Source organism: Chaetodon trifascialis, chromosome 8, assembly GCF_039877785.1.
Source record: "Chaetodon trifascialis isolate fChaTrf1 chromosome 8, fChaTrf1.hap1, whole genome shotgun sequence".
Taxonomy (NCBI): Eukaryota; Metazoa; Chordata; class Actinopteri; order Chaetodontiformes; family Chaetodontidae; genus Chaetodon; species Chaetodon trifascialis.
The window spans coordinates 12749733-12773213 of record NC_092063.1 but is presented as its reverse complement, the minus strand read 5'-3'; the positions used below and the strand labels follow the sequence as shown (position 1 = coordinate 12773213).

Sequence of the window (23481 nt, the reverse complement as noted above, 5' to 3'; positions counted from 1 at the left end):
AATGCTACTCTGGATTCACAGTTGCTTTGACCAGTGGCAACCTTTTTGTCCAGTGTCCCCCAACAGCTCTGTCAGATGCATCATCACCCCCAGCTATTGAACGACTTTGTACTTCAACCATTTATCCTTTACTTTTACCTAATTATTTCAATATTTATGCACTTTTTACATAGGCCTATTTTAATGACTTTTGACTAATGACTTGATGACCTCAAGCTAGCACGTTTCATCTATTACTTTTAGCTAATGTTATCTATTTTAACCATGTATCCATTGCAAGTAGACCACAGCTGGTTGGGGAATCATTTAGACGTCCTCAGAAGCTGGAATGTGTGATTTAAGTGAACTGACCCCCTTTGTTTTTGTCTGGAATGCATTTTGGAAGTGTTGAAGTAGAAAAAAGTAGAGTCCATGGCTCCATAAAGTATGACAATCAAGTGTCAAGATAGTGTCAACAAGCAGGATGGCAGGGGCTCCATGGTAGCCTACCTGGTAGAGTGCATGCCATGTGTCAGGGTTCAGAGTCCTTACCTGAGCAGCTGATTCCACCCCTTTGCTGCACATCATTCCCTCTCTCTCTCTCTCTCTCTCTCTCTCTCTCTCTCTCTCTCTCTCTCTCTCTCGGTTCCTCTGTCTCCAGCTGTCACCATCTAAATAAAGCAAAAATGCATGAAAAAGTCAGTGTAGTGGTTTGTATGATGTCATAGTCCCCTTTAATCATGGAAAGATGATCCAGCCTTCTAAAAGCTGATGAACAAACATGGACAACTGTTCAGAGTTTGTGTGTCTAATCTCATCTCTCTCCTCCAGCCTCATCTCACCAGCAGGATGCCTGAGCATGTGTGAGTGACCAGGCTTAGCGTTCTTAATATAGACCATTTACTCATTTACACATATTTATGAGCTTTGTTTATGAATAATCTTTGGTCTTTCCTTTTCTTAAAATCTTTTCCATTTTTCTTTTACAGGCAAGAGGTAAGACATTTTTTTTAATTGCTGATCTTTAAATGTTTCCTAAAATTTTCCACAGAAACAATTCAGATGGTATTCTAAGATGTAACTGAAGTACTAGCATTTGAATTATGTTGTCCATGCAGAGGAAACCAAAGATCTCAGCTTCACGGAAGCTGATGCTCAAGGTAAGAAAACCTTATCTTTCTGACAAACGATTGTGTAATACATGTGTTTGACCACAGGAGAGCAGCAGAGGTCATGCAGTGAGTATTACACTGTCCTGTCCTGTCCTGTACTGTAACCTATAAGGCAGATAAACGAGAACGCCTACAGACTGTAATGTGAGACCTGGAAGTTTCACCTTGTATGTAAAAAAAAAAACAAAAAAACATCTAAGCATTATTGTATTGTGTCCATACACATTTGTGCAGAGTCTGATGGTGGCAAAGGCCAAGGAGGAATTGGAACAAGAAATCCTGGTTAAAGAGGAGGAGAAACAGAAGTATCTGGCAGAGAGAGCTCCTCCTCTGAACACCAGCGGCATGAGCCTTGCACAGCTACAGGTAACTGGTCCAAATTCCCTGAATTCTCCCACGTCCTTCCCGTTCTTCACTCCCTCCACTGGCTTCTCAGTAGTTTAAAACCCCTAAAAGCTGCTAAAGAAGCTGCATTTTCCTTTTACGACAGGAAATTGCTGTGGATCCAGGCTGAAAACATCCTTTTTTTTTTTAACCTGGAACTTTTTGTGAATTTTGTCACACTCAACTCAAATTAAGGGAAATCAGGGTACTATAGATTGCTTCTTAGGATGATGCCCTGAAACTGGAACTTTTCCAGACGCTCACTTTCATAAAATACACATTTTTACATTCATGTTTATGTGTTTTATGTGTATCTATGTGCAGGATCTCTGCAGAGAGCTCCACATCAAGGTAGATGTGGTAGATGAGGAGCGATATGACATTGAAGCCAAAGTCATGCTTAACACACGTGAGGTATGCATTACTTCCTCAGCCTATTTCCATGTGCTACGGGCAGAACTGTCCCCATGAGACAATCCTGCAGCATTAATGGTAATTGCTGTTCAATTCTTTATCCCCGGTCCAGATTAAAGACCTGAACATAAAGGTGCTGGACCTCAGGGGGAAATTCAAGAGGCCTAATCTCCGACGTGTTCGTGTGTCTGCTGACGCCATCCTTCGCTCGTTGCTGGGCTCCAAACACAAAGTCTCCATGGACCTCCGGGCCAACCTCAAGTCTGTCAAAAAAGAAGACACTGAGAAGGTTTGTGCAGAAGGAAAAATAAGATACAGACACACACAGAACACAATCAATCCAAGCCAAGCGAGATGTGTACTTTCAGGCAAGGTAACTACTGTGAAGTTTCAGATACCCAGATGACGCCAGCACAATTGAACATCTGCAAAGTGTGTTCATGTGTGTGATTATGGGTGTGTTTGAGACACTGAGCAGTAGGCCAGTGCAGGGCGGTGACCATGCCTGTGTGAGAGGAGAAACGCACAGGACAATGATACCATTGTACACAGAAGAGAAGCTTTTGTCACCGGTCCTGCTCACTGGTCAGTGTGTATGTGTGCGTATACAGGTTAGCAGGTGCTGGTGTGTATCTGTGTGTGCTTGTATGCGTGTGTCACTGAGTGAATTAGACAGTGTAAACCAGTTATACCAGTATGCTTACACAGTATTCTCACAGGGGATTCCCAGGTGAAATCATAGGTCTCAAAGGCTTAGACACAATGATAGTAAGATTTTGTCGACCTGTTCTACTTCACCTGTTCTCACTCTTTCACACCATCTCTTACACCACCTAATTATCTGCTGTATCTGCAGAAGAGGCCAGTTGAAGACAGTGACTGGAGGAAGAATGTGGAGGCCATGTCAGGGATGGAGGGAAGGAAGAAGATGTTCGATGCTGCTAAGGGTCCTGCCCAGTGAACCCAGAGGGTGACGGGCTGGTGTCATGTGAGCAACACCACTGCTCCTCCATCTCAATCGCTCTATTGCAGCCTCTGCACGTCAGTCGAATGCCGTCATTCTTTTGTATGCTCCTGCATCGGAGGTGTGGAGACACTCCCTGACTTTCATTCAGAACTGATTTGCTTGCTGTTAAAAATGATTTTATCTTTGTGTCATGTGTTATTATATTACTCTCATAAATGATACCGCACTTGAAGCCAAGAGAGTTTGGCTTATATTTGTCCAGCAATGTCAAAAAAAAAAAAAGAGAGAGATTTGTATCTCTAGAAGACTAATGTGGATTGTGAGTTAATATTCTAGCTAACAATAACATGACCTGGTCCATTAAACTGCATCTTGTATTCTTGCTTGCTCTGAGCATGATCTGTGTTTTTATGAATTGAAACAAAATGTCTTGCGCTTCATCAGCTGAATTTTTATGGAAACTGTCACAATAAAACACAAAATAAAAGTAATTTCTTCGTAGGTTTTTTTAAATGTACAAATGTGTGCTCAATGAAGAATGGCTTTTTGAAATAACAGGAAACCTTTTCCCACAAGGATAATAATCTTATCGATCTTCCCTTTATAGCATTAGAGGAAAGATATCAGTGCTCCACTTTGTAGGTAATGATTTATGATTTCTGTGGATTCCATTGGCAAGAGGACTAAGCACTAATTCAAACATGATTCCTTTTTTCCAGCCAGTGATCAAAGGGGACTTTGCTCACTCGTAGCTGTAAAAACACCTCAAATAATTTTTGGTTGCACAGCCTCTTGTGTTTTTAGCCATGCTAGCAGCGAGGCCTCAGGAATGGAAATGTCAGTCTTATGTGCAGATGAAAATATCTCAACCACTGCTGAATGGATTGCCAAGAAATTTTGCAGACATTTTTATCCCCCTCAGGATTAGATGTGATCTCTTTGTGGATTCCCTGACTTCTCTTCGAGCACCATCAGCAGGTCAAAATTTCAATTTGTCCAATTGGTTTATGACCAAATACTTGTTTAACTAATGACCTTCTCATCAGTCTCAGCTGTGCTGTGTTTGGTGGACTCTCGTTCTTTTGTATTTGTGGAATCTAAAAGGAACATGTAGACAAAAATAAACCGAAACTCCGAAAAAATGCTCCTCTCACAGAGAAACTTCTGCAAGAGAGCACATTTCTGCTGATACGCTCCTGTCTGCCAGCTGTCCACTGCAGCATCCTGTCCACAGCTGTTAAACAGCCTTTTTCCTTAGCTGCTGCCTGTTTTGCATGCTCATAAAGCACGCTCTGAAGTTTTTATGTAATGGTGCTTTTATCATTATCACCCAATCAGGTGGATGCAAAGAGCCTGCAGCAGTCACCAAATACAGCTTTCCTTCATGGTACAGTAACACATAAGAAATGACACTGAACAAATGAACAAAACTCAAAAGCTTCCAATGACAGAGCACTGGTACTCTTCAGCCAGAGAGTAACATGCAAATTAGTTCCAAAAGATAGCATCTTAATGGGACTACCTTTAATCCAGCCTTCTCCAAATATGAGTGAAGCATGTTAGTTCAAGGATCTGGAAGAGCAAGTGCCACACTTTTATCTGTATTCATAATAGCAGGTCACCCTGTTTATTGTGGCCTCATGGTCGGCACAGAATATAGCCTAGATGGCAGGGGTGTGGTGTAAAGCCAGGTGAGGTGGAGGGTGTATGTGTTTTGGACTGAGACTGGGTCAGAGTCCGACACACTGGAGAAAGGTGTGGCCTCAGGGCAAACAGTCTGACTCACAGTGTAAAGAGACTCACTGCCCAGTGCAACAAGGCATCAAAACCCACATGCACAAAAGCAAAGTTACATACAGTTTCTATTTCACTATAAGACAATTATGATGGTTTCTTAAAAACTTATTTTCACTGACCTGTTTTTTTTTCCCCTCTATTTTGTTTGATCTTCATTTCTATTTCAACTATTTTTGTTCTTCTTGTGCCTGTTATTCCTGTCACTTTGACATTTTGTGGTTATTTAGCATCTGCCTTTTCTAAAGTGTTCAGAGGGCAACTGTTTTCTGCTTTAATTTCACTTTTAATTAACAAGTAATTGCTGATGACAACTGCTTCACTTCACTTGTATTGCAGCAGCTTGTCATGGCCACAAAAGAGTGATTACACCGCTATCATAACTGCCACATTTCCACCATACATGGAGAGGCGCTCTCTCTCTCTCTCTCTCTCTCTCTCTCTCTCTCTCTCTCTCTCTCTCTCTCTCTCTCTCTCTCTCTCTCTCTCTCTCTCTCGCTCTCTCTCTCTCAGGTGGGTTGCTTACCTTTGTGGTCACGTGACACCTCAGTGAGCTGCACAGGGGTAAAGGTGGACTGCTTTGTGCTGCACAGTCTGTAATTTTAACTGCCGCCTCAGACAGCCAGTCAGTCGACTCTTCACTGCCTGTGGAGGAAGCGCACCTGGAAACTTTACATTTATTCACCCAATATGTCCATCAGTCGGAAGAACTGGTCAGCTTTGTCCCGGTAAGATCAAATCTGGAGTTGTCTAAAGAGAATATGACACCTGTGGTTGAGAGCACCATCAGCAGCTGCTGCCGTTTGAGATCAGATGTTACAGAGTTTCACTTTATTCACTGAACCAGCATAAAAAGGCAGCTCTCTGGCTCCTTGCAACCGAGCAGCCAATCTCAAGCAAAAATGACTTTACAATATGTATTTAGGGACTTTATCACATCTGCAGTCAGCAGCCTACTGAGCCCACAGTAGCCTTATGAGACAGTGTGCTGTTTCCTGTCTTGTTTGATGGCATTATTATTTTTACAGACCTTTGCTGTGATGTTTGAATAATATTCTATAAAATCACCACTGGCTCTTTCCAGGTTAAAGTGTAGAGATAACTGAAAAACCTGTCTTTTTCCTGAATAAATGGAACTGTCTGTCTGAATTTGAAGCTGCTCAGACAAGAAACCAACTGTAACTCTTCTCATAAAGAGCCGACGAACAAGTAAAGCAGGTTCTCTGTAACCGTTATAACTACAATATCTTTTCCCCAGCAACCAAAACAAGCAGTGAACTGAATTCATTTCTGTAGATTTCAAAAAAGCTTCACTCTCTAGTTGACTTTTGGACCCCATTTTGCAAATCTTCTGCTAGGCCCTGTCTCTGCCTCGGATTTATTCTGTTTTGCGTCCATGTTCCACATTATGACTGTCCGCAGACTAGCGCGCCAGTGGACGAGGGAGGACGAAGAGGAGGTGGAGAGGGAGAAGAGGAGGAGGGTGAAGAGCGCCGGTGAACCCGATGTTGACTTTAGCTCAACACCCGGAGAGACGCCCACTGAGGATAGCACCTCAGGGACAGACTCCACACGTGAGATGTCCCAGGGGCTCAGCAGGTTATTCTCATGATTTAGTAAAACAGTAAAACAGCACTCGCCAAAGCTTGATTTACAGACTCTGAACATGATTCTGTTCCTGTAGTCGTGAGCTCTCTGCTTGTTTACACACTTCCTCTTCTTCTTCTGTCTTTCATACTCTCCATCTTTCTTCTTCCCTTTGTTTCTTGTGCGTAAGAAGGCCATAGGGATGCCAGTATGTCAGAGTCCATCTTCTTTGATGGTGCACCTTTTTAGTGGATGGATTTCAGAATGGAGGGGATTATTACACGTTTGCCCCATGGGAAGCGTGTCATCTGTATACTTTTCAAATGCATGAAAACACCTGATACCAAGCATGGAAGGCATGAAAAGCTGTTATAAAAACATCAGCAGCTGATAACCTGGAGGAGAAGCAGTCTTCAAAGAGAAAGGGGAACTGTAGAGCCTTTCATTAGAGAAACCTGATCAGACACAGGACTGACCTTTCGCCCCTCACTAGAGACTATCTGTCATAAAGTATGTCAGGCATTGACGTGCGTGTACACTATTTATTTTCAGTGTGGAGCAGATACAGCTGGATTTTGTGGAGATGCTGCGCGTCCGTGATGAAAAGCGGAGGATGAGGCACGTGGAGACGCTGAGGCAACAGAAGGAGGCAGAGAAGGATGCAGCAGAGGCCTGTGGAGAAGGAGGAGCCAGGGTGGAGCTACTGGGGGACTTGGATGAGGACCAGGGTGGTGTGTTCCCCTCTGTGAAAGCCACATCCAAACCACAACCACCCCCCAAGAGAGCCAGTCCCATCAACAGCAGCAGGAACAGCAGCAGCAGCAGCAGCACTGATATCACAAACAGACAAGTAAGGAGTCACTCCTTAGCTTTCAGCAAAAGCGAAAGAAATATTTTGACTCATCATATCATCATCATCATGACAGTATGGCTGAGAGACTACAGCAATGCTGACAGCTGCATGATGCTGTAGCCTACGTAGGCACTGCATGCTTTGAGCTAAATGCTAACATTGTCACAATGACAAAGCTAACATATTAAGCCGGTGTAATGTTTACCATGTTCACCATCTTAGTATAGCATCGTAGCATGCTCACAATGCCAATGCTAATTAGCACAAAACATTACAGCATTGGATTTCCAAGTATTAAGCAATAACCCGAAGTATTAAACAACATCTATGCAGATGATGCTGAGATATTTCAGGGGTAAAGTGAAAACATTGATCTGCTGGTGCTGCTAAAGCAAAAGTCAGGGAACCACCAAAATCATTAAGGTTCATCTTCTGGGGATCATGAAAGTCTGTTCAGGCTGTCATGACAGCCCACCTTGTAGTTGTTGAGCTGCTTTCACAAATCCTTTAACAAGACAGGTAAACAAACTTTCACTGACATCCAAACTATCAATGCTTCACTCAGTCATAACAGTTCCTCCAGTAGTGCCACCCTGCAGTGTCGTTAATCACAGTTAATTGTTACCACACACAGAGGAAGAGTAGTGTTAATCATTTTCTAGATTGTGTAACAACTCAACATTTTTTTTTACCCTCAAGCAACAGTATTACATGTTCTGTAAAGACAGAAAGACTCAGCGTACATTATTAACAATATTTAGGTGATCAAAGCCAGATATAAAGAGAGAATATGTAATAATCAATCATAGAAGTTGAGGAAATTGTGGAAAATACTGTGTGGATCATCTGTCTTTTTACTGGACTTTCCCTGTGAAGTGACCATGCAAATCATCTATGAAACTTTGATAAGGCGTACTTAAGGTCATAATTTGAACTTTATCTTTTATTACACTTGCAGGCGCCTTTAATTCTGTGCATCTGCAAATGAGGCCATAACTGTGCAGTGTTGAGTAATGCAAGGCGTGTCTCAGGTGGCTCTGTACAAAAGCTTGTGTGCCCTGTGCTCATGTTGATTGTCTGTCCTGTTTGTTTTTTTGTCAGCACGAAAATGGAGAATCATCGGGCAAAAACCCTGAACCCAAGCCAACGTCCAACCCGGCTCGCAAGTTTGTCAGGTTGAAAGCAATTGTTGTCCATTGTGGTTTTTGTAGGGTTGGGAAGGATCATATACTGTCCAGATCAAACATTTTTTTTTAAGATTAGATAAAGATTATTGATTTCACACAAGGAAATTAAAGTGCAGCAGAGGAGAAGAATAGAGTAGTTGAGATATTCCCTAAGTGAAACTAATTATAACCAGTTTATTATTCAAATGATCAAACAAGTGAGGACAACCGTATGTGCTTACAAACCGGCCTTTGAGAGACACATTTAATTAGATCTACAGGACATATAGCATTAGGAAACATGACGTGTACCTGAATATCATTCCAGTATATAGACAGGCCTCTGATTAATCAGCTGGGGAAAATATTGTCTAAAAAGTCTGGATAACAAGGCATGGAAGAAGCCTGGTTTTCTGTTTGGATACATATATTTTTAACATGGTTTGATGATGTTGCCAGCTGGTCTTTCCAAAAAGATCAAAATGTTATTATCTGTTCAAGAAGGTTTTTATATGGTAGACCAACTTTATTATCCCTGGAAGGCTGCGCACAGATTGGAGAAAACAATATTTCAGAAGGAGCTCGGTGAACAGGGAGCAGCAAAGACTTTAATGCTCTGCAGCTTTACTGTGAGCTGGATCACTGGTTGCTTTCTCATGCACATCTTCCACTGACCTTTCAGTTCACTTGTGTTTCTTGTGTTGCAGTTCTGTCTCCATCTCACTCGACAACAGCGCCTCCACCAGCAGGTGCACAACTCCCATGAGCCCTCGCTCTCCGTTGGCACCCTTGTCCCCTCGAGAACACTGGCCCTCGCCTTGCCAGAGTCCCTCTCCGAGGGGACCTCAAAGCCCCATTCAGAATGGACACACGCAGGAGGTATTTTAACACAAACAGTGTGTCTGATGATATAATTGAGAGACATAACTGTGTGTGCTTCATGTTTTGCTTGTCTCATGCAGTCTGGCTGCTTGCTAAGTGCTAATGCCTGCTCATGAATCTAATGAAGCAACGGCACCCTCTAGTGTTAAAAAGTAGAAATGACAGCATTTGTGCCAATAAAATCAAGTAATTGCCTCCTCAGATGTACAAAATAATAAACAGCCTTGAAAGAATGCTCACTGGAGCTCATCTTCATCTGACTGGAGGTAGTTTAATCCTCTGATCTTATGTAGCAATAAATCATTTTACTTTACCTCAGTCCAGTGTGAATGGCTCTCCCTCCAACAACGGCAACTTTGAACAGACGACCAAACCTGCGTTCATCAAACACAGCTCCAGGACTGTATCTTTCAGGGTAAACACATCCAACCGCCTCTCCCGACACAAGCACATGCATGCACACACGCAAACACACACACATGCATGCATATATCTCCCTGGTAAATGCCAGCATTAACTTTTGCCTATTTGACTGTTAAAGTGAGATTTAATCTCGCAGCAGCTGTTAGACTATCAGTTCTGGGTAATTTGCTTGTGCCACTCAAGCTTCGGGCTTATGCTAATAGCTGAAGCAATATTTACCAGAATTTTACTGCTGACTGGTTGCTTTGTTAACACCTTGATACATCATGAGAGACCAGGCGACTGTGCTGGTCATTGACTGCTAATGTTTGGACGACCGCAAGGCCTGCTAACACACATATGCTTGGTTTTCCACAGATGATTAGGAAGAAAGAGGAGGAGAGTACGTCGCTGCAGAGGAGGTAAGGAAACATTTTTGTGCTTATTTTGAGTCTCTTTGTGTCTGTCTACCTCAGTTTGATTGCCTACTGTGTTATTCTGTTGTAGTGCGAGTATGAGAATGGGCTCTGGGAAGTTTGACTCCAATACAGTAAGCTAATAGTTCACTTTTACCTGATGTATAATAGCGAATCTGAGAATACTGTGACCAAGTTTGCTTGTATAGTACTACATAACTATAGTGATCAGTAAACTGGATTTCTTGGGCTGAGTGAAAAGATCACAGATGTTGACTTCGATCATGGATCATAGGAGAGCAACATGTTATTGAAAGTAAAGTGTTGTAACATAGACAATTTAAAGTGCGTGTGATGTTAATTATTCTTGGGTTTGGACCAGGACCCAAATGAAGATGAAGACAAGGCATCATCTTTCCAGAGAAAGTGAGTTTTTACAGTCAAATGTTTTTTTTGTCATTTTGTTCTTCTTCTGAAAGTTTTAATTATCATTTTAATAAAAGTGCATGTTTAGAGCTGGGCCTGTGAATATGTGCATTTTGCTTTTCCAGCTCTAGGCAGAGGACTTCATCAAGGTCCATCCAGGAGAAGATGGAGAGACTGGCTCATGCTGCACAGGTCAGCAAGATAGAATAACTCACAACACAACAAAATACAGAGTACATGTAACAATCATTTTGTTACACTAGTCTATATCAGTACTCAGTAGTCTTGATTTTGCCTCCTGTATGTATGTAGAAGTCTGAGGTGACACGATCTACAGATGTGACCCAGAGGACCCTGTTTCTGCTGGACGAGGTGTCCAGGAAGCGAGGCCTCTTTGAGAAGGAGCAGCCGGCGGCGTGCCCTACCAGCCCGGGAGTTTCCAGACAGGTACAGTACGTTCATGCAACAACGCATGCACTGATATCATGAGCATGTACTAATTATTTCACATCTCATTGTCAGGAATTTAGGAGCTTCACATCAGGAATGTCAGACCGGATCAGCCGCTGGCTCAACAAGACCAACCAGTCTGGGTCTTCACACAGTCCTGCTGTAAGGCCACTCACATTGATACATGACTGCTAAAGCTGCATCATATCAGACGATGTGGAGGTGTGGCATCTGGCAGCTAGGGGGCAGTAGTGCTCTTTTAAATATACTGTATGTGTCAGTGTCCTGATAGGCGTTAAGGTTCCTGCTGCTTACCTGTGATTAGATTTGCATTTTAGGGTTATTATATATGTCATTATGTAAAAAAGCTCTTGTTTATTGTGCTCAGGGATAAAAGACAGTAAGTCCTGACCAAACCAGTTTGGTTATGTTTCTTGTTTTTAACAATAGGTCTCCTCTAGTTCCTGCTACTATTATTATTAATGTTTTAAATTGACATAAAACATAAGTTTTTTAATCTGAATGAACATCCTGGGAGAAATGTATCTGACACACATCAGTAAATATATGGAAAATATCTCATTCTTTTTCTCTTTGTTGTACTGAGGGTTGTAGAAATAAGTGTGATCACTTTTCCACTTTCTATTTATAGGACTTGAGACATGTGGACATCACCAGTAAGAAGAGCCTGTTTGAGAGCATTGGGGGAGAAACCAAAAACAGCCCTGGAAAAATCTACAAGTGAAGGATGCCCCTTTGAGATGGCCAACAGGTACAAATACTGTCCAACACTTCATGCAGCGATTGTTATTTGTCTGGTAATTTTGAGGCTGCCAACAACTTTAATACAACTTACTATTTAAATACGGGAAAAAATGTATCTCTTCAGTCATCATTTCCTGCCTTTCTGTGCCTTTGTTTGCATGATTTAGAAGACGACGAGAGGAGCAGGAAACTAGAAGATTAATGGATGCCACGACTGACTGATTCTTTCTTAAAGCTTTTTATGTTGTTTTTTTATTCGCTGCCAAAGCACAGGGGAGGAACAGATATGCAAAAGTGAAAAAAGTTAGATGAGTTTTATCTTTAGAGGAAGGAAAAGAAGGATACTGCTTTTAAAGTTTGGAGGCTTCAATCATACACTTTAACATTGCTTCTTGAGGAGAAATATGTCTTATTTCAAACATTGGGACATGAGACATTTGCTTTGAAACATCAGCCATTTGCTTTAACTTTGTGTAATTATGAACAGCACTTTAAACAGGTGAGGGTCTTTAGGCTAATGATAGTTTATTTTATTGAATTACACTAGTAGGAATTCTGGAGTTGCAATTTTTGTTTTTGTCTAATCGGCCAAAATATATTTTTTGTTTTGTGTCACTGTCGGCAGGATGCTGCCTGTCTAAGGAATAAAATGTTTTATTGCCACTAATGTGTGTCATAAATCTCTTTTAAATGCTCACTTACACACTGCATAAATAGAGTCTAGTCTTAAATGAATAAATACTCTTCAACAGCACTTATCTCAGTGGAGGGTGGCTGCAGATAAGAGGTGCACGCCTGTGTTTCGTCAGTGGCAGGTTGCCATAAAAGGCTGAGAAAGTGTGTACATGGTGTGTATGCAATGGCGGAACGTAACAAAATACATTTACGCAATCAAATTTATGGTTCTTGTACTTCACTTCCATTTTCTGCAACTTTATACTTCTAGGCCACTACATCTCTCAGACAAATATGGTACTTTTTGCTCTGTTACATTTGCTTGAGCACTTTAGTTTCTAGTTACTTTTCAGATACAATTCTTTCTATTATTCATGTCCAGAGAAAACCAAGATGGAAGGAGAAGATGATGCATCGCTGTAGATTAAACTACACAACAACAATTTCTCTGTCGACACTTAACATACTTTTACTTAAGTGAGGTTTCACTTGTAGTGGAGTATTTTCAGTGTGGTATTTGTACTTAAATAAAGGATCTGAATACTTCTTCTACCACTGTGTGTATGCATCACTTTGTGTGTGTGTGTGTGTGTGTGTGTGTGTGTGTGTGTGTGTGTGTGTGTGTGTGTGTGTGTGTGTGTGTGTGTGTGTGAATCATTGTCTGTGAGCAACTGTCTGGGTCTTTTTGTCACTGCAATCCACGCTCGTGCACACAGCGGCCTTTTTTGGGAATGGTGATAATGGAAAGTACATGCTATCTGAAAAGGTTATTAATAACACAACAAGGGCTCCTAAAGCCTCCTCGACACTGGGCAGTGTGAGACTTTACCCTCACGCCTCACGCTCCTGTCAGTGGAAGCAGGGACTGAATCTCTCCATCAGCTCTTTCTTCATCGCTCCATCTGATCCTCAGGTAGGTTTAACTAATTACAACATCACTTGTATGTGTGCAACCACAACACGGCATTTCGGCTGTTAACTGTTGATATGAAGCTATAAATTAAACGATGTGTGACTGGGATGATTTGTAGGTGAATTTATTGACTCTGTCTAATGCTCAGATTCACGGGTGGACGCCTGAACACTCCCTGCCATGTCTGACAACGAGGAGGTGGTGGAGGAGTATGAGGAGTACGTTGAAGCTTGTTTTCCTTTAGCTCCTAACTTTGCTCAACACACATGTTTCTAATGTGTCTGCTTGAATACACTGAGCATGTGTCGTGCACATCTAAAAATACAGCTGCATATAGACAGAAATGTGGTTTCTTTACATTTAATGTAATGATAGCTGTGTGTCACTATAATGACAAATTGCTGGTGCTTTTGTTTCAGAATAATAATGTACATGTATGTTTGCTTTCTGCAGGGAGGTGGAAGGTAAGAACTCTCATAATGACTCACCTTAGTCTGCACAGCACTGACAGATGTCTCCCACGGTTTCAACTAAAGCTACCTTGTTTTGACAGGTGTTCTCTCTGGGTTATCCAGTCACCTTAATATAGTAAACTTCTCACTACTACCTAACAGTATGACATGGATTTCAAAGAAGGGGAAAGACATTATTATAGCTGTGTCTCCACTGTGATTGCCTCAACCTGCTCTACTTTTGCTTGTAATTAGCTGAAGCATGAGAGCAAAAGTAGCTGTGTGTGTTTAGCTAGTGGAACTATAAATCACAGTTTGCATTTCTCATTATGTGATTACATTTGTATAATCCTCCTCCTGTGTGTTTTGCTGGCTGCATGATTCAGAAGAGGAGGCTGCTGAAGGTATGGGACTACAGATTTAGTCTTTCTTTCTATCTTTCTCTTGCTCTCTGTTTGTATGTTGCTGCCTGCTTTGCTGGCTGGCTGGCTGGCTGGCTTTACTAACCACCTCTGTGCTTCTGCTCTGCAGGGGAGCAGGGGGTAGAAGAGGAGGAGGTGGAGGAGGAGGCAGAGGAAGGTATTGCTTGCGCTTTGAGCTGAAAGCATTTTTTATAAGATACTCCATAGACTGTGCTTTTTGTGGATGTGGTACCAGTAACAGGAGTAACAACTTGACCCTCCATGAACATTTTAACAAAAAAGTGAATTTTGAGTATTAAATGAAACGTTCCAGCTATCCTCGGCTCAAGCTCCATAAAAGTATAGCTGAGAAATATTACATTTACAATTTGTCAAGCAATGTCAGCAAATAGACTGGTATGTATAGACAAAGCAAATGATGAAATATAAATAAATTCTGGTAGAACTAAAAGATAATAAATTCATAAATGAAAAGATCTATTTCTGTATTTCTACTAACATTTAGTTATGCATTTCTCCATCTTCACTTTCATTTATTTATGGATTTCTACATTTCCTTATGTACTCCTGTCATCACTCATAAAGCCTCAGTGAGGGAGGTGGTTCTAAATTCAGGCAAAACTAATACAGCCAATTCGATCACACTCCAGCGACCAATCCTGCTTTAGAGTGAGGTTAGTACCGCCTCCCACATTAGCATACAGAAAATATGTAGAAAGTATGAAGGTAGAAAAACGAAAAACAAATAGACAGAAATATACAGAAATGAAGATGATCTTAAATTACCAACATGTATTTATTTATTTATGTATTATCTAATCATTTATTCAGATTTCTTTATTCTGTTTCTTATTTATTCCATATTTATGCATTTATTTCGTATGACTGTCCCCGATGTGACGTTTCTGGATTAGCAGCGTAATCTATGAAATAGTCTGGTTCACTAATTTAGTCTCCTTTTGCTGTCAGTAATGGAGACATTTGACAAAGTGTCACCCTGACTAAACCGCTCATGAAGCAGATGTTTTTAGATCCCAAGTCAGAGTTGAGAAGGTGTGGTGTCCTCACTTCTATCTGAACACACACACACACACACACACACACACACACACACACACACACACACACACACACACACACACACACACACACACACACACACACACACACACACACACACACACACACACACACACACACTCCACTTCATCAGCTCTCAAGCTTTAAATACCAGAAGTGGGTAGCTCATCCTGAACTCATGGCTTGTTATCTCTCTGCAAGGCGTTCCATGATGTCTACTTAACCTGGCTCAGCAGCTGTTTTCTCATGTCTTTCCTTCCACAATGAACAAGCTGTCATTATGAAAAGAACAGGTTCCTGAAAAGGGAGAGTGGCTGTTCGAATAAGGCAGTGAGTCAATATCACACCCTGTGAGCATCGAGATGTCTCACAGATATGTCAGTATTTGCTGCACCACTTCCTTCTCTCGCCAGAGGCCGTGCAGGAAGAGGACAAACCTGCTGCAGAGGAGGAGACCAAGGGAGAACAAGGTGAGGGGTTTCGGAGTGGAAAACATTGTACGTCTTGTCAGTGTCGTGGTTACCAAGCGAGACCACAACAAAGTGTGTTGTAGGGGATGTGTTGACAACCAAGCTATGATGATTATGCCAGTCTGTCTGCAACCGTCAGTCAGAGCCAGACGGGGAAATGATCTGTTATTTCAGTCACCCTTCATTTTGGTATGTGACAGTCTGCAGGTACTTGATTCGAACCTCTGGGTCTCTCTCTTAGTCACAACAGACACAGTCACTGGGTGAGTAATCCCCAGGCCTCCCCGTCCCTCCCAGCCCACAGGCTCTTGCTTGTTAGTCAGATCTAGGTATTAGCTGTTCTACTTAATCAGCAATATTTAGGTGTTTCTCTCTCTTGTCGCCAGTCAGACATGGGAGGGATGTTAGTCGGATTCAATCTCATCTTTCCATCTCATCTGTGCCTTTGAATCAGTAAACGCCCAATGAAACTCCTGTAAACTGTCACCTGATGTGTCACACAGACTGGACAGGTGACTTTATGGCTTGCCAGATTTTTTTTTTTTTTTTTGTGAAATCACCAGAGCAGTTTTTATTAGCCAGGGAGGGCGTTGTCACTCAGTCAGACATTCATGGTGCCCAGAGGTTGAATCCTGGTGACTTAAGTGATCCTCTGCCTTTTCATTTTTTTCATTCAAATTTCAGGTTGTCCAATACTTTGGTTTATGACCAAACACCTGCAAAACCAACGACAGCCCCCTCACCCTCAGCTGGACTTTGTGTTTAGCTCTAATTAGCAAACACTAGCACGCTGACAGATCGAATTAATATGGTGAGAACAGTAAATCTCATGCAACGCACATGCTAAACATCAACATGCTGACGTTGTCATTGTGAGCATGTTAGCATTGCTGCTCAAATCACCACTACTCCTAAGGCCTCACACAGCTGCTAGCATGGCTTTAGCCGACGCTTGTTAAAATGAAAAGACCCAGTTTGAAACTTTCTTCCATAGCAGACGTGGGAAACCTTTTCTTATCAAGAGACATTTCAATTTTTGTAACATCCTTCAAGGATCATAGTCAATTACTGAACACATATATCACACTAACCTGTGATGTGATGATGGCCGGAGCTGCTTCTCTCTGGCGAGGTGTCTGATGTTAGATGGTAGTGATGATGATGATGATGATGATGCTTGTCGCAGCTGGTTTTCCAGGTTCGCGTCAGTCAGTGTTGTCAGTCGTCGACTATTATGTATTATTTTCTTTTATTGTAGAAGAAAACAATACTGTCTAAGAATGTTTTTTGTGTTTCTGAATTACTTTTTCATTTTTAAGAATGGCCTCACGGCGCGGATGAAATGGTCTCCTGGACCGCAGACGGCCCAGAGGCTACGAGCTTTAATGTTTTTATGGTCTTTGTTTAAAAGTTTTGCTTGAGCTGTGTCATTCAGAGGTCACAGATGCCATACCTTCTTTGGCGAGAGACTGCTTATTATCAAGACAACCTCTCTCACCTCCCCATTGCTATTTATGACACACGACTCATGCAACACTTGCAAGACACACACACACACACACACACACACACACACACACACACACACACACACACACACACACACACACACACACACACACACACACAGATAAGCAAACTGTGCCTGACTTTCTCAGTACTCTATCTTGGTCTTTATTTTCTTTTGATGTTCTCTGGTACATCATATTGTCTGTCAACACTCCCAAAAACTACAATTTACTGTCTCCTAAAGCGCACTCTTTTGACAGATCCTCACACACACACAGACACTCACTTATTCTCCTTTTACTTTGGTTTCAGATGGAGACGGGGAAGCAGAGGAGGGAGAAGGTAACACTGTTTATCTAAACTACTTCAGCGTTGGCACTGCTTACACATTGTGAATCTGTTATTCTTGGATGTACTCAGCCTTAAACTGAGTCACGCCATGATTACAATCACATGAACATTCGGATCAATAGCATTTCCAGCTATTATGAGCACATACAAGGTTCAAGTGTCGTGTATTTTTTATTCTATAATACAGGATTGTTCAGCAACATGCATGCTTTGTTTTTTTATGCTACACAAAACAAAAAAACACAGCCTGAGGAAAGAAGCTGCCCTGTAGTCGGGTGGTACGGCAGTGGCCGTGCTTGGCAAGCGACTCAGCAACCAGTTACTCTAGATTAAATGAAGCTTCATTAAACTGAAACTCTGAGAACAGAGCAACATTGCAAAAGTAGTTTACAACATTGAAGCTTTTTTTTTTTTAATTAATTTATTTTTTTTGCACTGAACCAACTTAATTCCAAGTCAGTGTTGTCTTAGGAATCAATTTAGCCAGGCAAAACATGTTAAATAAGCTCTCTGCTCTAACTGTGCCAAAACCAGTATGGCAACAAAAACAAACAAAAATTGTTAACTCAAAATTGAATGAGTCAAACCACTGTCAGTCCTCACCCTCTGTCATAGGTCCATCAAGCTGCATTTGCAGCAGAGACGTTGCAGGGATCAGACCAAGGATCAGTATGTGGTGTCACCACAGTCTATTGGCTGCACGTTCATGTCCGGTTATGGCGGTGGCATCACTTACTGATCCTCAGCAGACTGCAGCACAAAGCTCCACTGTGTTTGAGCCTCAGAAATACTTGGGAAAAGTGTATTGCCCTTTGGGATCCTTTGAGCTCTGTGCAGGCTCCACACCTCACTGATATCACTGATGCTGGTAGATAGGTATCATGTTCTTGTAATCATCTGCTGCAGAGGCCTTCGGTCCTGGCCTGTGCACACTCCATGCCAATTAGTAAGGTTCAGGATCTTATCTATTGCTCCTTAACAGGAACTTGGCATGGTGGCATGGAGTTTTTCTTTTCTTTAGAATTACAGTGAGCGTAGCCTGACTACATTGTCATAACTTGCTTTAAAAATGTCTTTTCTTTGTCAACAGAGGAGGAGGCCAAACCAAAATTCAAGTGAGTAACACCCACTAATGTAGATGTAGACACACACACACGCACGCACGCACACACACAGAAGCTTATCCTTTTACAGTACTGTTGTGGAAATCAAATATTTGTTGTAGAGCTAATTCTTCCTCCTATACATACAAACTGACAGTTAGGGAAAGACTATTGCCTTTGTTACAGTTATGATTGATATCACTCTCATTGTAAGGTAATCTATAATGCTGCTTAGCTTTTCACAGTTTAACACAAAGACTGGACGCAGACAGAAGCAGCTCTTCTAGCTCTGTCCAAAGGCAACAAAATGCTCCTGCAGTCACCTGGAAAGCTCATGACTAACACTTGATATCTTGTTTGTTTAATCTCTACAATGTCACTGCACTCAGCCAGGAAATAATCTGGTTCATACATTGTTGTTTGACACTGATTGAACAAATAAGATATAACATGTTCATTGTGCTTTTTGACAGAACCAAGCCAGCTGTTTGAGGCTGTTTGAGGCTATTTGTGTCAAAAATCATACTCCTCAGAGTCATATTTTAGCCAAACCTGAACACTCAAACAGAGATGTGATGTAACACTGAGGATTACATTATGTCCAATACCAATCTATCCATAAATCTTCTTAGAAATCATTTAGAAAACACTCCTTGTTGCCTGAGAATAATCACTTCAGCGTCAAAGTAATCCAGTGACAGTCATCTGTACATGTCCACACTGCAAACAGGAACTGCTAATAGTTAATACCGAATACCGAAGCATTATGGGAAGCATAATGGCAGTTTCAGAGCTCAGAGCATGAGTATCCTCCAAATAAAAGAGAGACTAAGAATAAGAGGTGTGCTAATATACATCAATAATGACTTTTTGCACAATAATTATTTTTTGACATGAGTCAGTATGTCCCATTGATTTTGTCCCAAAACTGAAAACAAAACCTAAAAATAACCCATAATCAACCCCCCCCCCCCAAAAAAAGTATTTTCTGTTTTTCTGCTATATCTGCAGCATAAAGACCAGCAGCTGATCACCCTTTGCCCTGTCATTCAAAAATGGGAGTTTTCTGTTAATTTATGGTTTATCTACAGTACAGACATCCAGAATGTTCTGGATGTCAGAATGACTTATTCATTCTGCAACACTGTGGAATAAATTAAATAAAATCTATGCCAAAGCCAAGAATCGCCTACAGCAAAAACTAGACATGAAGAAGCCGTTCTAAACATTTATGACCTGCACATGCATCGACATGTATGAATTCACTGAAGAGACATTTGTGTGGCCTGTTGAACCTGCTCCATCCGCAGTGACGGTGACTAATGATTATTTTCCGTTTTCAGTTTTCTTCATATTTCTTCCTTTCTCCTGTAACTCTTTTTTTTTTTTTTTTTTTTTTAAATCCCCAGGCCATTTATCATGCCCAACCTCATCCCCCCTAAAATCCCAGATGGAGAGAAGGTGGATTTTGATGTGAGTTACAGACAGGGAATCAGAGTTTAATAGTCTGCATATGTTTCTGCCTAATGGTGCATAAAGTCATTTTAAACATTATGTTATGTAGGAATTATGTTTTCCAGGTGTCTCTTTAATTTGAGACAATAACAAATATGTGTGTCATGTCTTTCTGTAACATGGAAACGAGTGAAACATCAACCCATACCATTAAGCACAAGAAGCACTAAACATCCGTTTCTGCAGGATATACATCGTAAAAGGATGGAGAAGGACCTGATGGAGCTTCAGACTTTGATTGAAGTTCACTTTGAGAGCAGAAAGAAGGAAGAAGAAGAGCTCATTAATCTTAAGGAGAGGATTGTGAGAGCACACTACAGCTAATCAAATGCAAACGTATTCACACGGACTTAACTTTAAAGATCTGCTCCAAGATCTAAGGTGTGATCTTTTGTGCAGGAGAAACGCCGTTCAGAGCGAGCAGAGCAGCACAGAATCCGCAGCGAGAGAGAGAAAGAGCGACAGAAACGTCTCGAGGTATAGTCACGTTCAACCTGCTGTGATGTGATTTATACGTCCACTGAATCAGAAACTTCCTCTCATGTCGTCTTTCTCTTTGCATGTTTCTTTAGGATGAGAGAGCTCGCAAGGAGGAGGAGGAGGCAAAGAGGAGAGCAGAGGATGATGCCAAGAAGAAGAAAACCCTCACCAGCCTCCACTTTGGAGGCTACATGCAGAAGTTGGTGAGCAGGTGGAGGGTTCATAGTGGGGTTTTTCCAAGAGGTTAAAATGTGAAGGACGTAGACCAGAGCGATGTTTCACTTCACTTTCCCACAGACAGAAAAACGGAGCGGTAAGAGGCAGACTGAGCGAGAGAAGAAGAAGAAGATCCTGAGTGAAAGACGCAAATCTCTGGATATTGAGAACTTGAACCAGGACAGACTCAAGTAGGTGGACAGATGTTGTGTCAATGTACCACAAGAAAGATAAAGTGCTTTCTTTTTTTTGTTAGGGATCACACTGTCCCATTTTTTTCCTGTATCTGTGTCTGACAGGGACAAAGCTAAAGAGCTGTGGGAGTGGATGTACCAGCTGGAGGCAGAGAAGTTTGAACTGCAGAATCAGTTCACCAAACAGAAATATGAGGTGTGTGTGCTGCAGCGTACAGCACGCATCGTTCCAGTAAGGCATGATCCATCTAGCAGACCTCATTAGGGTAACATTTGCTTCTTTGTTCCAGATCAATGTGCTGAGAAACCGTGTCAGCGACCATCAGAAAACGTGAGAAACAAACTCTGAAAATCAGTTTCAGTCACTTTTCAGTCACATTAGATAGAGCAGAAGTTAAGACCTCCTGACTTCCAGTCGAGCACCAGAACCACTGATCCAACACTTCCCATGATGTAACTTAAGAGTTTTGATTAGACCCTTCCTTTCTGGTAAATTTCGATGTTTGTAATGCAGGTTTTTTCTTAAAAAAGATGTCGATATTTGAAAGCTCCCTCGAGTGCTACAGAAGACATTAGACAACACTAGCTACAACACATGAATACGGGAACCTGGCCAACCTGAAGACCCTCTCTAAAAGCATCCGTCAAGGCCAATGAGACTGACAGAGCTAGGGCCAGAAGAGAGCCTGTTCACACTGACTCTGCTTGCCATTAAACTGTCCAAAAGGAAGTGAGCTAGCTCCCTAGCCAAAGTGTTGCTATAGAGGCTTGCACCTGTACTGTATAGCTTGCTAACACTAGTTGCATGCTGTTTAGCCCTGCAAATAGACCCTTGTGTTGCCATGCTAACAAACAGTTTTGCACTAATTTGCAAAGTGAAATAGCTTGTTTCCCTCTTTTGGGGAGCATAACCTGCAGCACAGAGGCTGACTGTCGATGGTGAGTGAATTAAGCAAAAGTGTGTGTTAAGGGTCCCTTTCAGGTTAGTTAGGCCACCAAAACAGTTGGTTTGTGAAGTTTGCTCTTGGGCCTAAACCCAGGTTGCCAAATGCCCCTCAGTGCCTATTGCTCAGATTTAAGAGAACCTAGACGCCCGATTCACAAATATCAGCCATTAGGTCTTGTATTTCAAGTTCTAGGAACACAAATTGGGCCCTTTTGCAGTGTGACTGGAAAAACTTAAAAGAACTATGACTAAATAATTCGATAATTAGAATAACAGTCACACTGACACGTACTCAAGTCGCAGACACATTTGTCAAGAGTTATAATTGCACTATAATTAATGTAAATGAAAGGTTAAGAGAAGACCATCAGGTGCTTGCGGGCATCCCATAGTGGATATATAGCAGCTTTTTGAGATCTCATCACTCACTGAACGCACCTCTCAAATGTTCATAAGACCCTCAAGGCTCTGTTCCTCTGAGTGAGAGAGCTGGCTGTAAGGTTGGGTGTGGCAGGCATGTCAGCTGTCACACCTGTCACAGACAGGAGATGGCTTGAATGTCTGAGCATGTCTCACACCGTGTGCTGATTGCTGTGATATTTTTGGAATGGATGACAGGACTCTGCAGCCGTGTAATGGCGGCTGAATGTGCATTCTCGGTGCTTTTTGTGGACAAACAAGTTATGCCTGAGACTTTCTTTGCTTTCAACAGATCCAAGAGGACCAAAAGAGGCCTTAGGAAATAGACGCTGGCGTGCTGAGTGTAATCATCAGCCCCATTTTGCAGCTACCGCCTCAAACCAAGCCCTGGCTTTCCTGCCACACCCCTGTCCTAGGTTTCCTTCATACCATCACCTACAATGCCAATCTTATCCAGTTTTCAAGCTCCATCTCACTCTGTTGTTTCCCTCTTTAAAATAGCCCCCTGTGGTTAAGGGTGTAAATAAAACTTATTTCAATCAATGGCTTCTTTCATTTTCCTACCTGTGAGCGTGGGTGCATGAGTTCGTTTACTGGCAATCAAAACTCAACAGAGAGTAAAATGACTCTGCAGTGCATTGAAGCCTGAAGCAAAGACGGGAAGAGACACCTTCCTGCTCAGAGACAGGCTCTGACATGATGCTCTTTGGGCCTACACCCAGAGCTCCACCCAAACACACACAAACATACATATGATCCAGGTGGGAAAATCCTCTTTATGAAAAAAGATCTACCCGTAACTGCTGTCAGGTTTTTTTTAATTCATCTCAAAGTGAATGTACATGACAACACTCTTTTTGATCAGAGATGAAAAACTGCAGATGTGGGTCTCATGTGGCCCCAGATATGATGGGGAGGTTACAGCTTGTTATGAAACCAGCATTCCACTCCACTCCATGATTTATGAATTTGTGGCCAGTTTTTACTAAACTTACCTCAATTAATTAAAAGCACACACACATATGCATAAAAAAAGACAACGTGATAACTTGCTAATCTTTTTTGACATATACTCGAT

General features: G+C 41.8%; 3 protein-coding genes across 4 annotated transcripts; all 3 read left to right on the top strand.

The window, feature by feature from the left end:
- Nucleotides 1-1082: 1082 nt before the first annotated feature.
- tnni1a (troponin I type 1a (skeletal, slow)) lies at nt 1083-3184 on the top strand. The gene is made up of 5 exons (XM_070968300.1): nt 1083-1139; nt 1386-1517; nt 1860-1949; nt 2062-2238; nt 2806-3184. Exons 1-5 carry the CDS (start codon nt 1083-1085, stop codon nt 2908-2910), a joined length of 561 nt encoding a protein of 186 aa, XP_070824401.1. The 3' UTR covers nt 2911-3184.
- A 2931-nt stretch (nt 3185-6115) lies between these two features.
- Nucleotides 6116-11894, top strand: lad1 (ladinin). The gene is made up of 13 exons (XM_070969219.1): nt 6116-6309; nt 6850-7147; nt 8252-8325; nt 9024-9195; nt 9518-9613; nt 9979-10022; nt 10108-10150; nt 10399-10442; nt 10568-10634; nt 10755-10889; nt 10965-11054; nt 11545-11664; nt 11825-11894. Exons 1-12 carry the CDS (start codon nt 6119-6121, stop codon nt 11635-11637), a joined length of 1347 nt encoding a protein of 448 aa, XP_070825320.1. The 5' UTR covers nt 6116-6118; the 3' UTR covers nt 11638-11664; nt 11825-11894.
- A 1125-nt stretch (nt 11895-13019) lies between these two features.
- Nucleotides 13020-22944, top strand: tnnt2a (troponin T type 2a (cardiac)). Of its 2 annotated transcripts, XM_070968181.1 has the most exons (15): nt 13020-13245; nt 13394-13463; nt 13699-13709; nt 14084-14101; nt 15613-15669; nt 17491-17520; nt 18620-18644; nt 20042-20105; nt 20334-20450; nt 20547-20624; nt 20720-20830; nt 20925-21034; nt 21143-21233; nt 21328-21368; nt 22696-22801. In XM_070968181.1, exons 2-15 carry the CDS (start codon nt 13426-13428, stop codon nt 22727-22729), a joined length of 825 nt encoding a protein of 274 aa, XP_070824282.1. In that variant the 5' UTR covers nt 13020-13245; nt 13394-13425; the 3' UTR covers nt 22730-22801. The 2 variants fall into 2 exon arrangements, with proteins under 2 accessions (XP_070824282.1, XP_070824281.1); XM_070968180.1 differs by lacking the exons at nt 13020-13245; nt 13394-13463; nt 13699-13709; nt 14084-14101 and adding an exon at nt 14235-14276 and having other exon boundaries at nt 22696-22944.
- The last annotated feature ends 537 nt before the right edge of the window (nt 22945-23481 follow it).

Bases quoted from the DNA above. Each gene is read 5' to 3' on its own strand.
- tnni1a (XM_070968300.1), top strand. From the start codon at position 1,083: ATGTTGTCCATGCAGAGGAAACCAAAGATCTCAGCTTCACGGAAGCTG. The intron at 1,518-1,859 runs GTAACTGGTCCA...ATCTATGTGCAG, and splicing joins TGAGCCTTGCACAGCTACAG to GATCTCTGCAGAGAGCTCCA. The intron at 1,950-2,061 runs GTATGCATTACT...TCCCCGGTCCAG, and splicing joins TCATGCTTAACACACGTGAG to ATTAAAGACCTGAACATAAA.
- lad1 (XM_070969219.1), top strand. From the start codon at position 6,119: ATGACTGTCCGCAGACTAGCGCGCCAGTGGACGAGGGAGGACGAAGAG. The intron at 9,196-9,517 runs GTATTTTAACAC...ACTTTACCTCAG, and splicing joins AGAATGGACACACGCAGGAG to TCCAGTGTGAATGGCTCTCC. The intron at 10,890-10,964 runs GTACAGTACGTT...TCTCATTGTCAG, and splicing joins GCCCGGGAGTTTCCAGACAG to GAATTTAGGAGCTTCACATC.
- tnnt2a (XM_070968181.1), top strand. From the start codon at position 13,426: ATGTCTGACAACGAGGAGGTGGTGGAGGAGTATGAGGA. The intron at 20,625-20,719 runs GTATAGTCACGT...ATGTTTCTTTAG, and splicing joins AGCGACAGAAACGTCTCGAG to GATGAGAGAGCTCGCAAGGA. The intron at 20,831-20,924 runs GTGAGCAGGTGG...ACTTTCCCACAG, and splicing joins GAGGCTACATGCAGAAGTTG to ACAGAAAAACGGAGCGGTAA.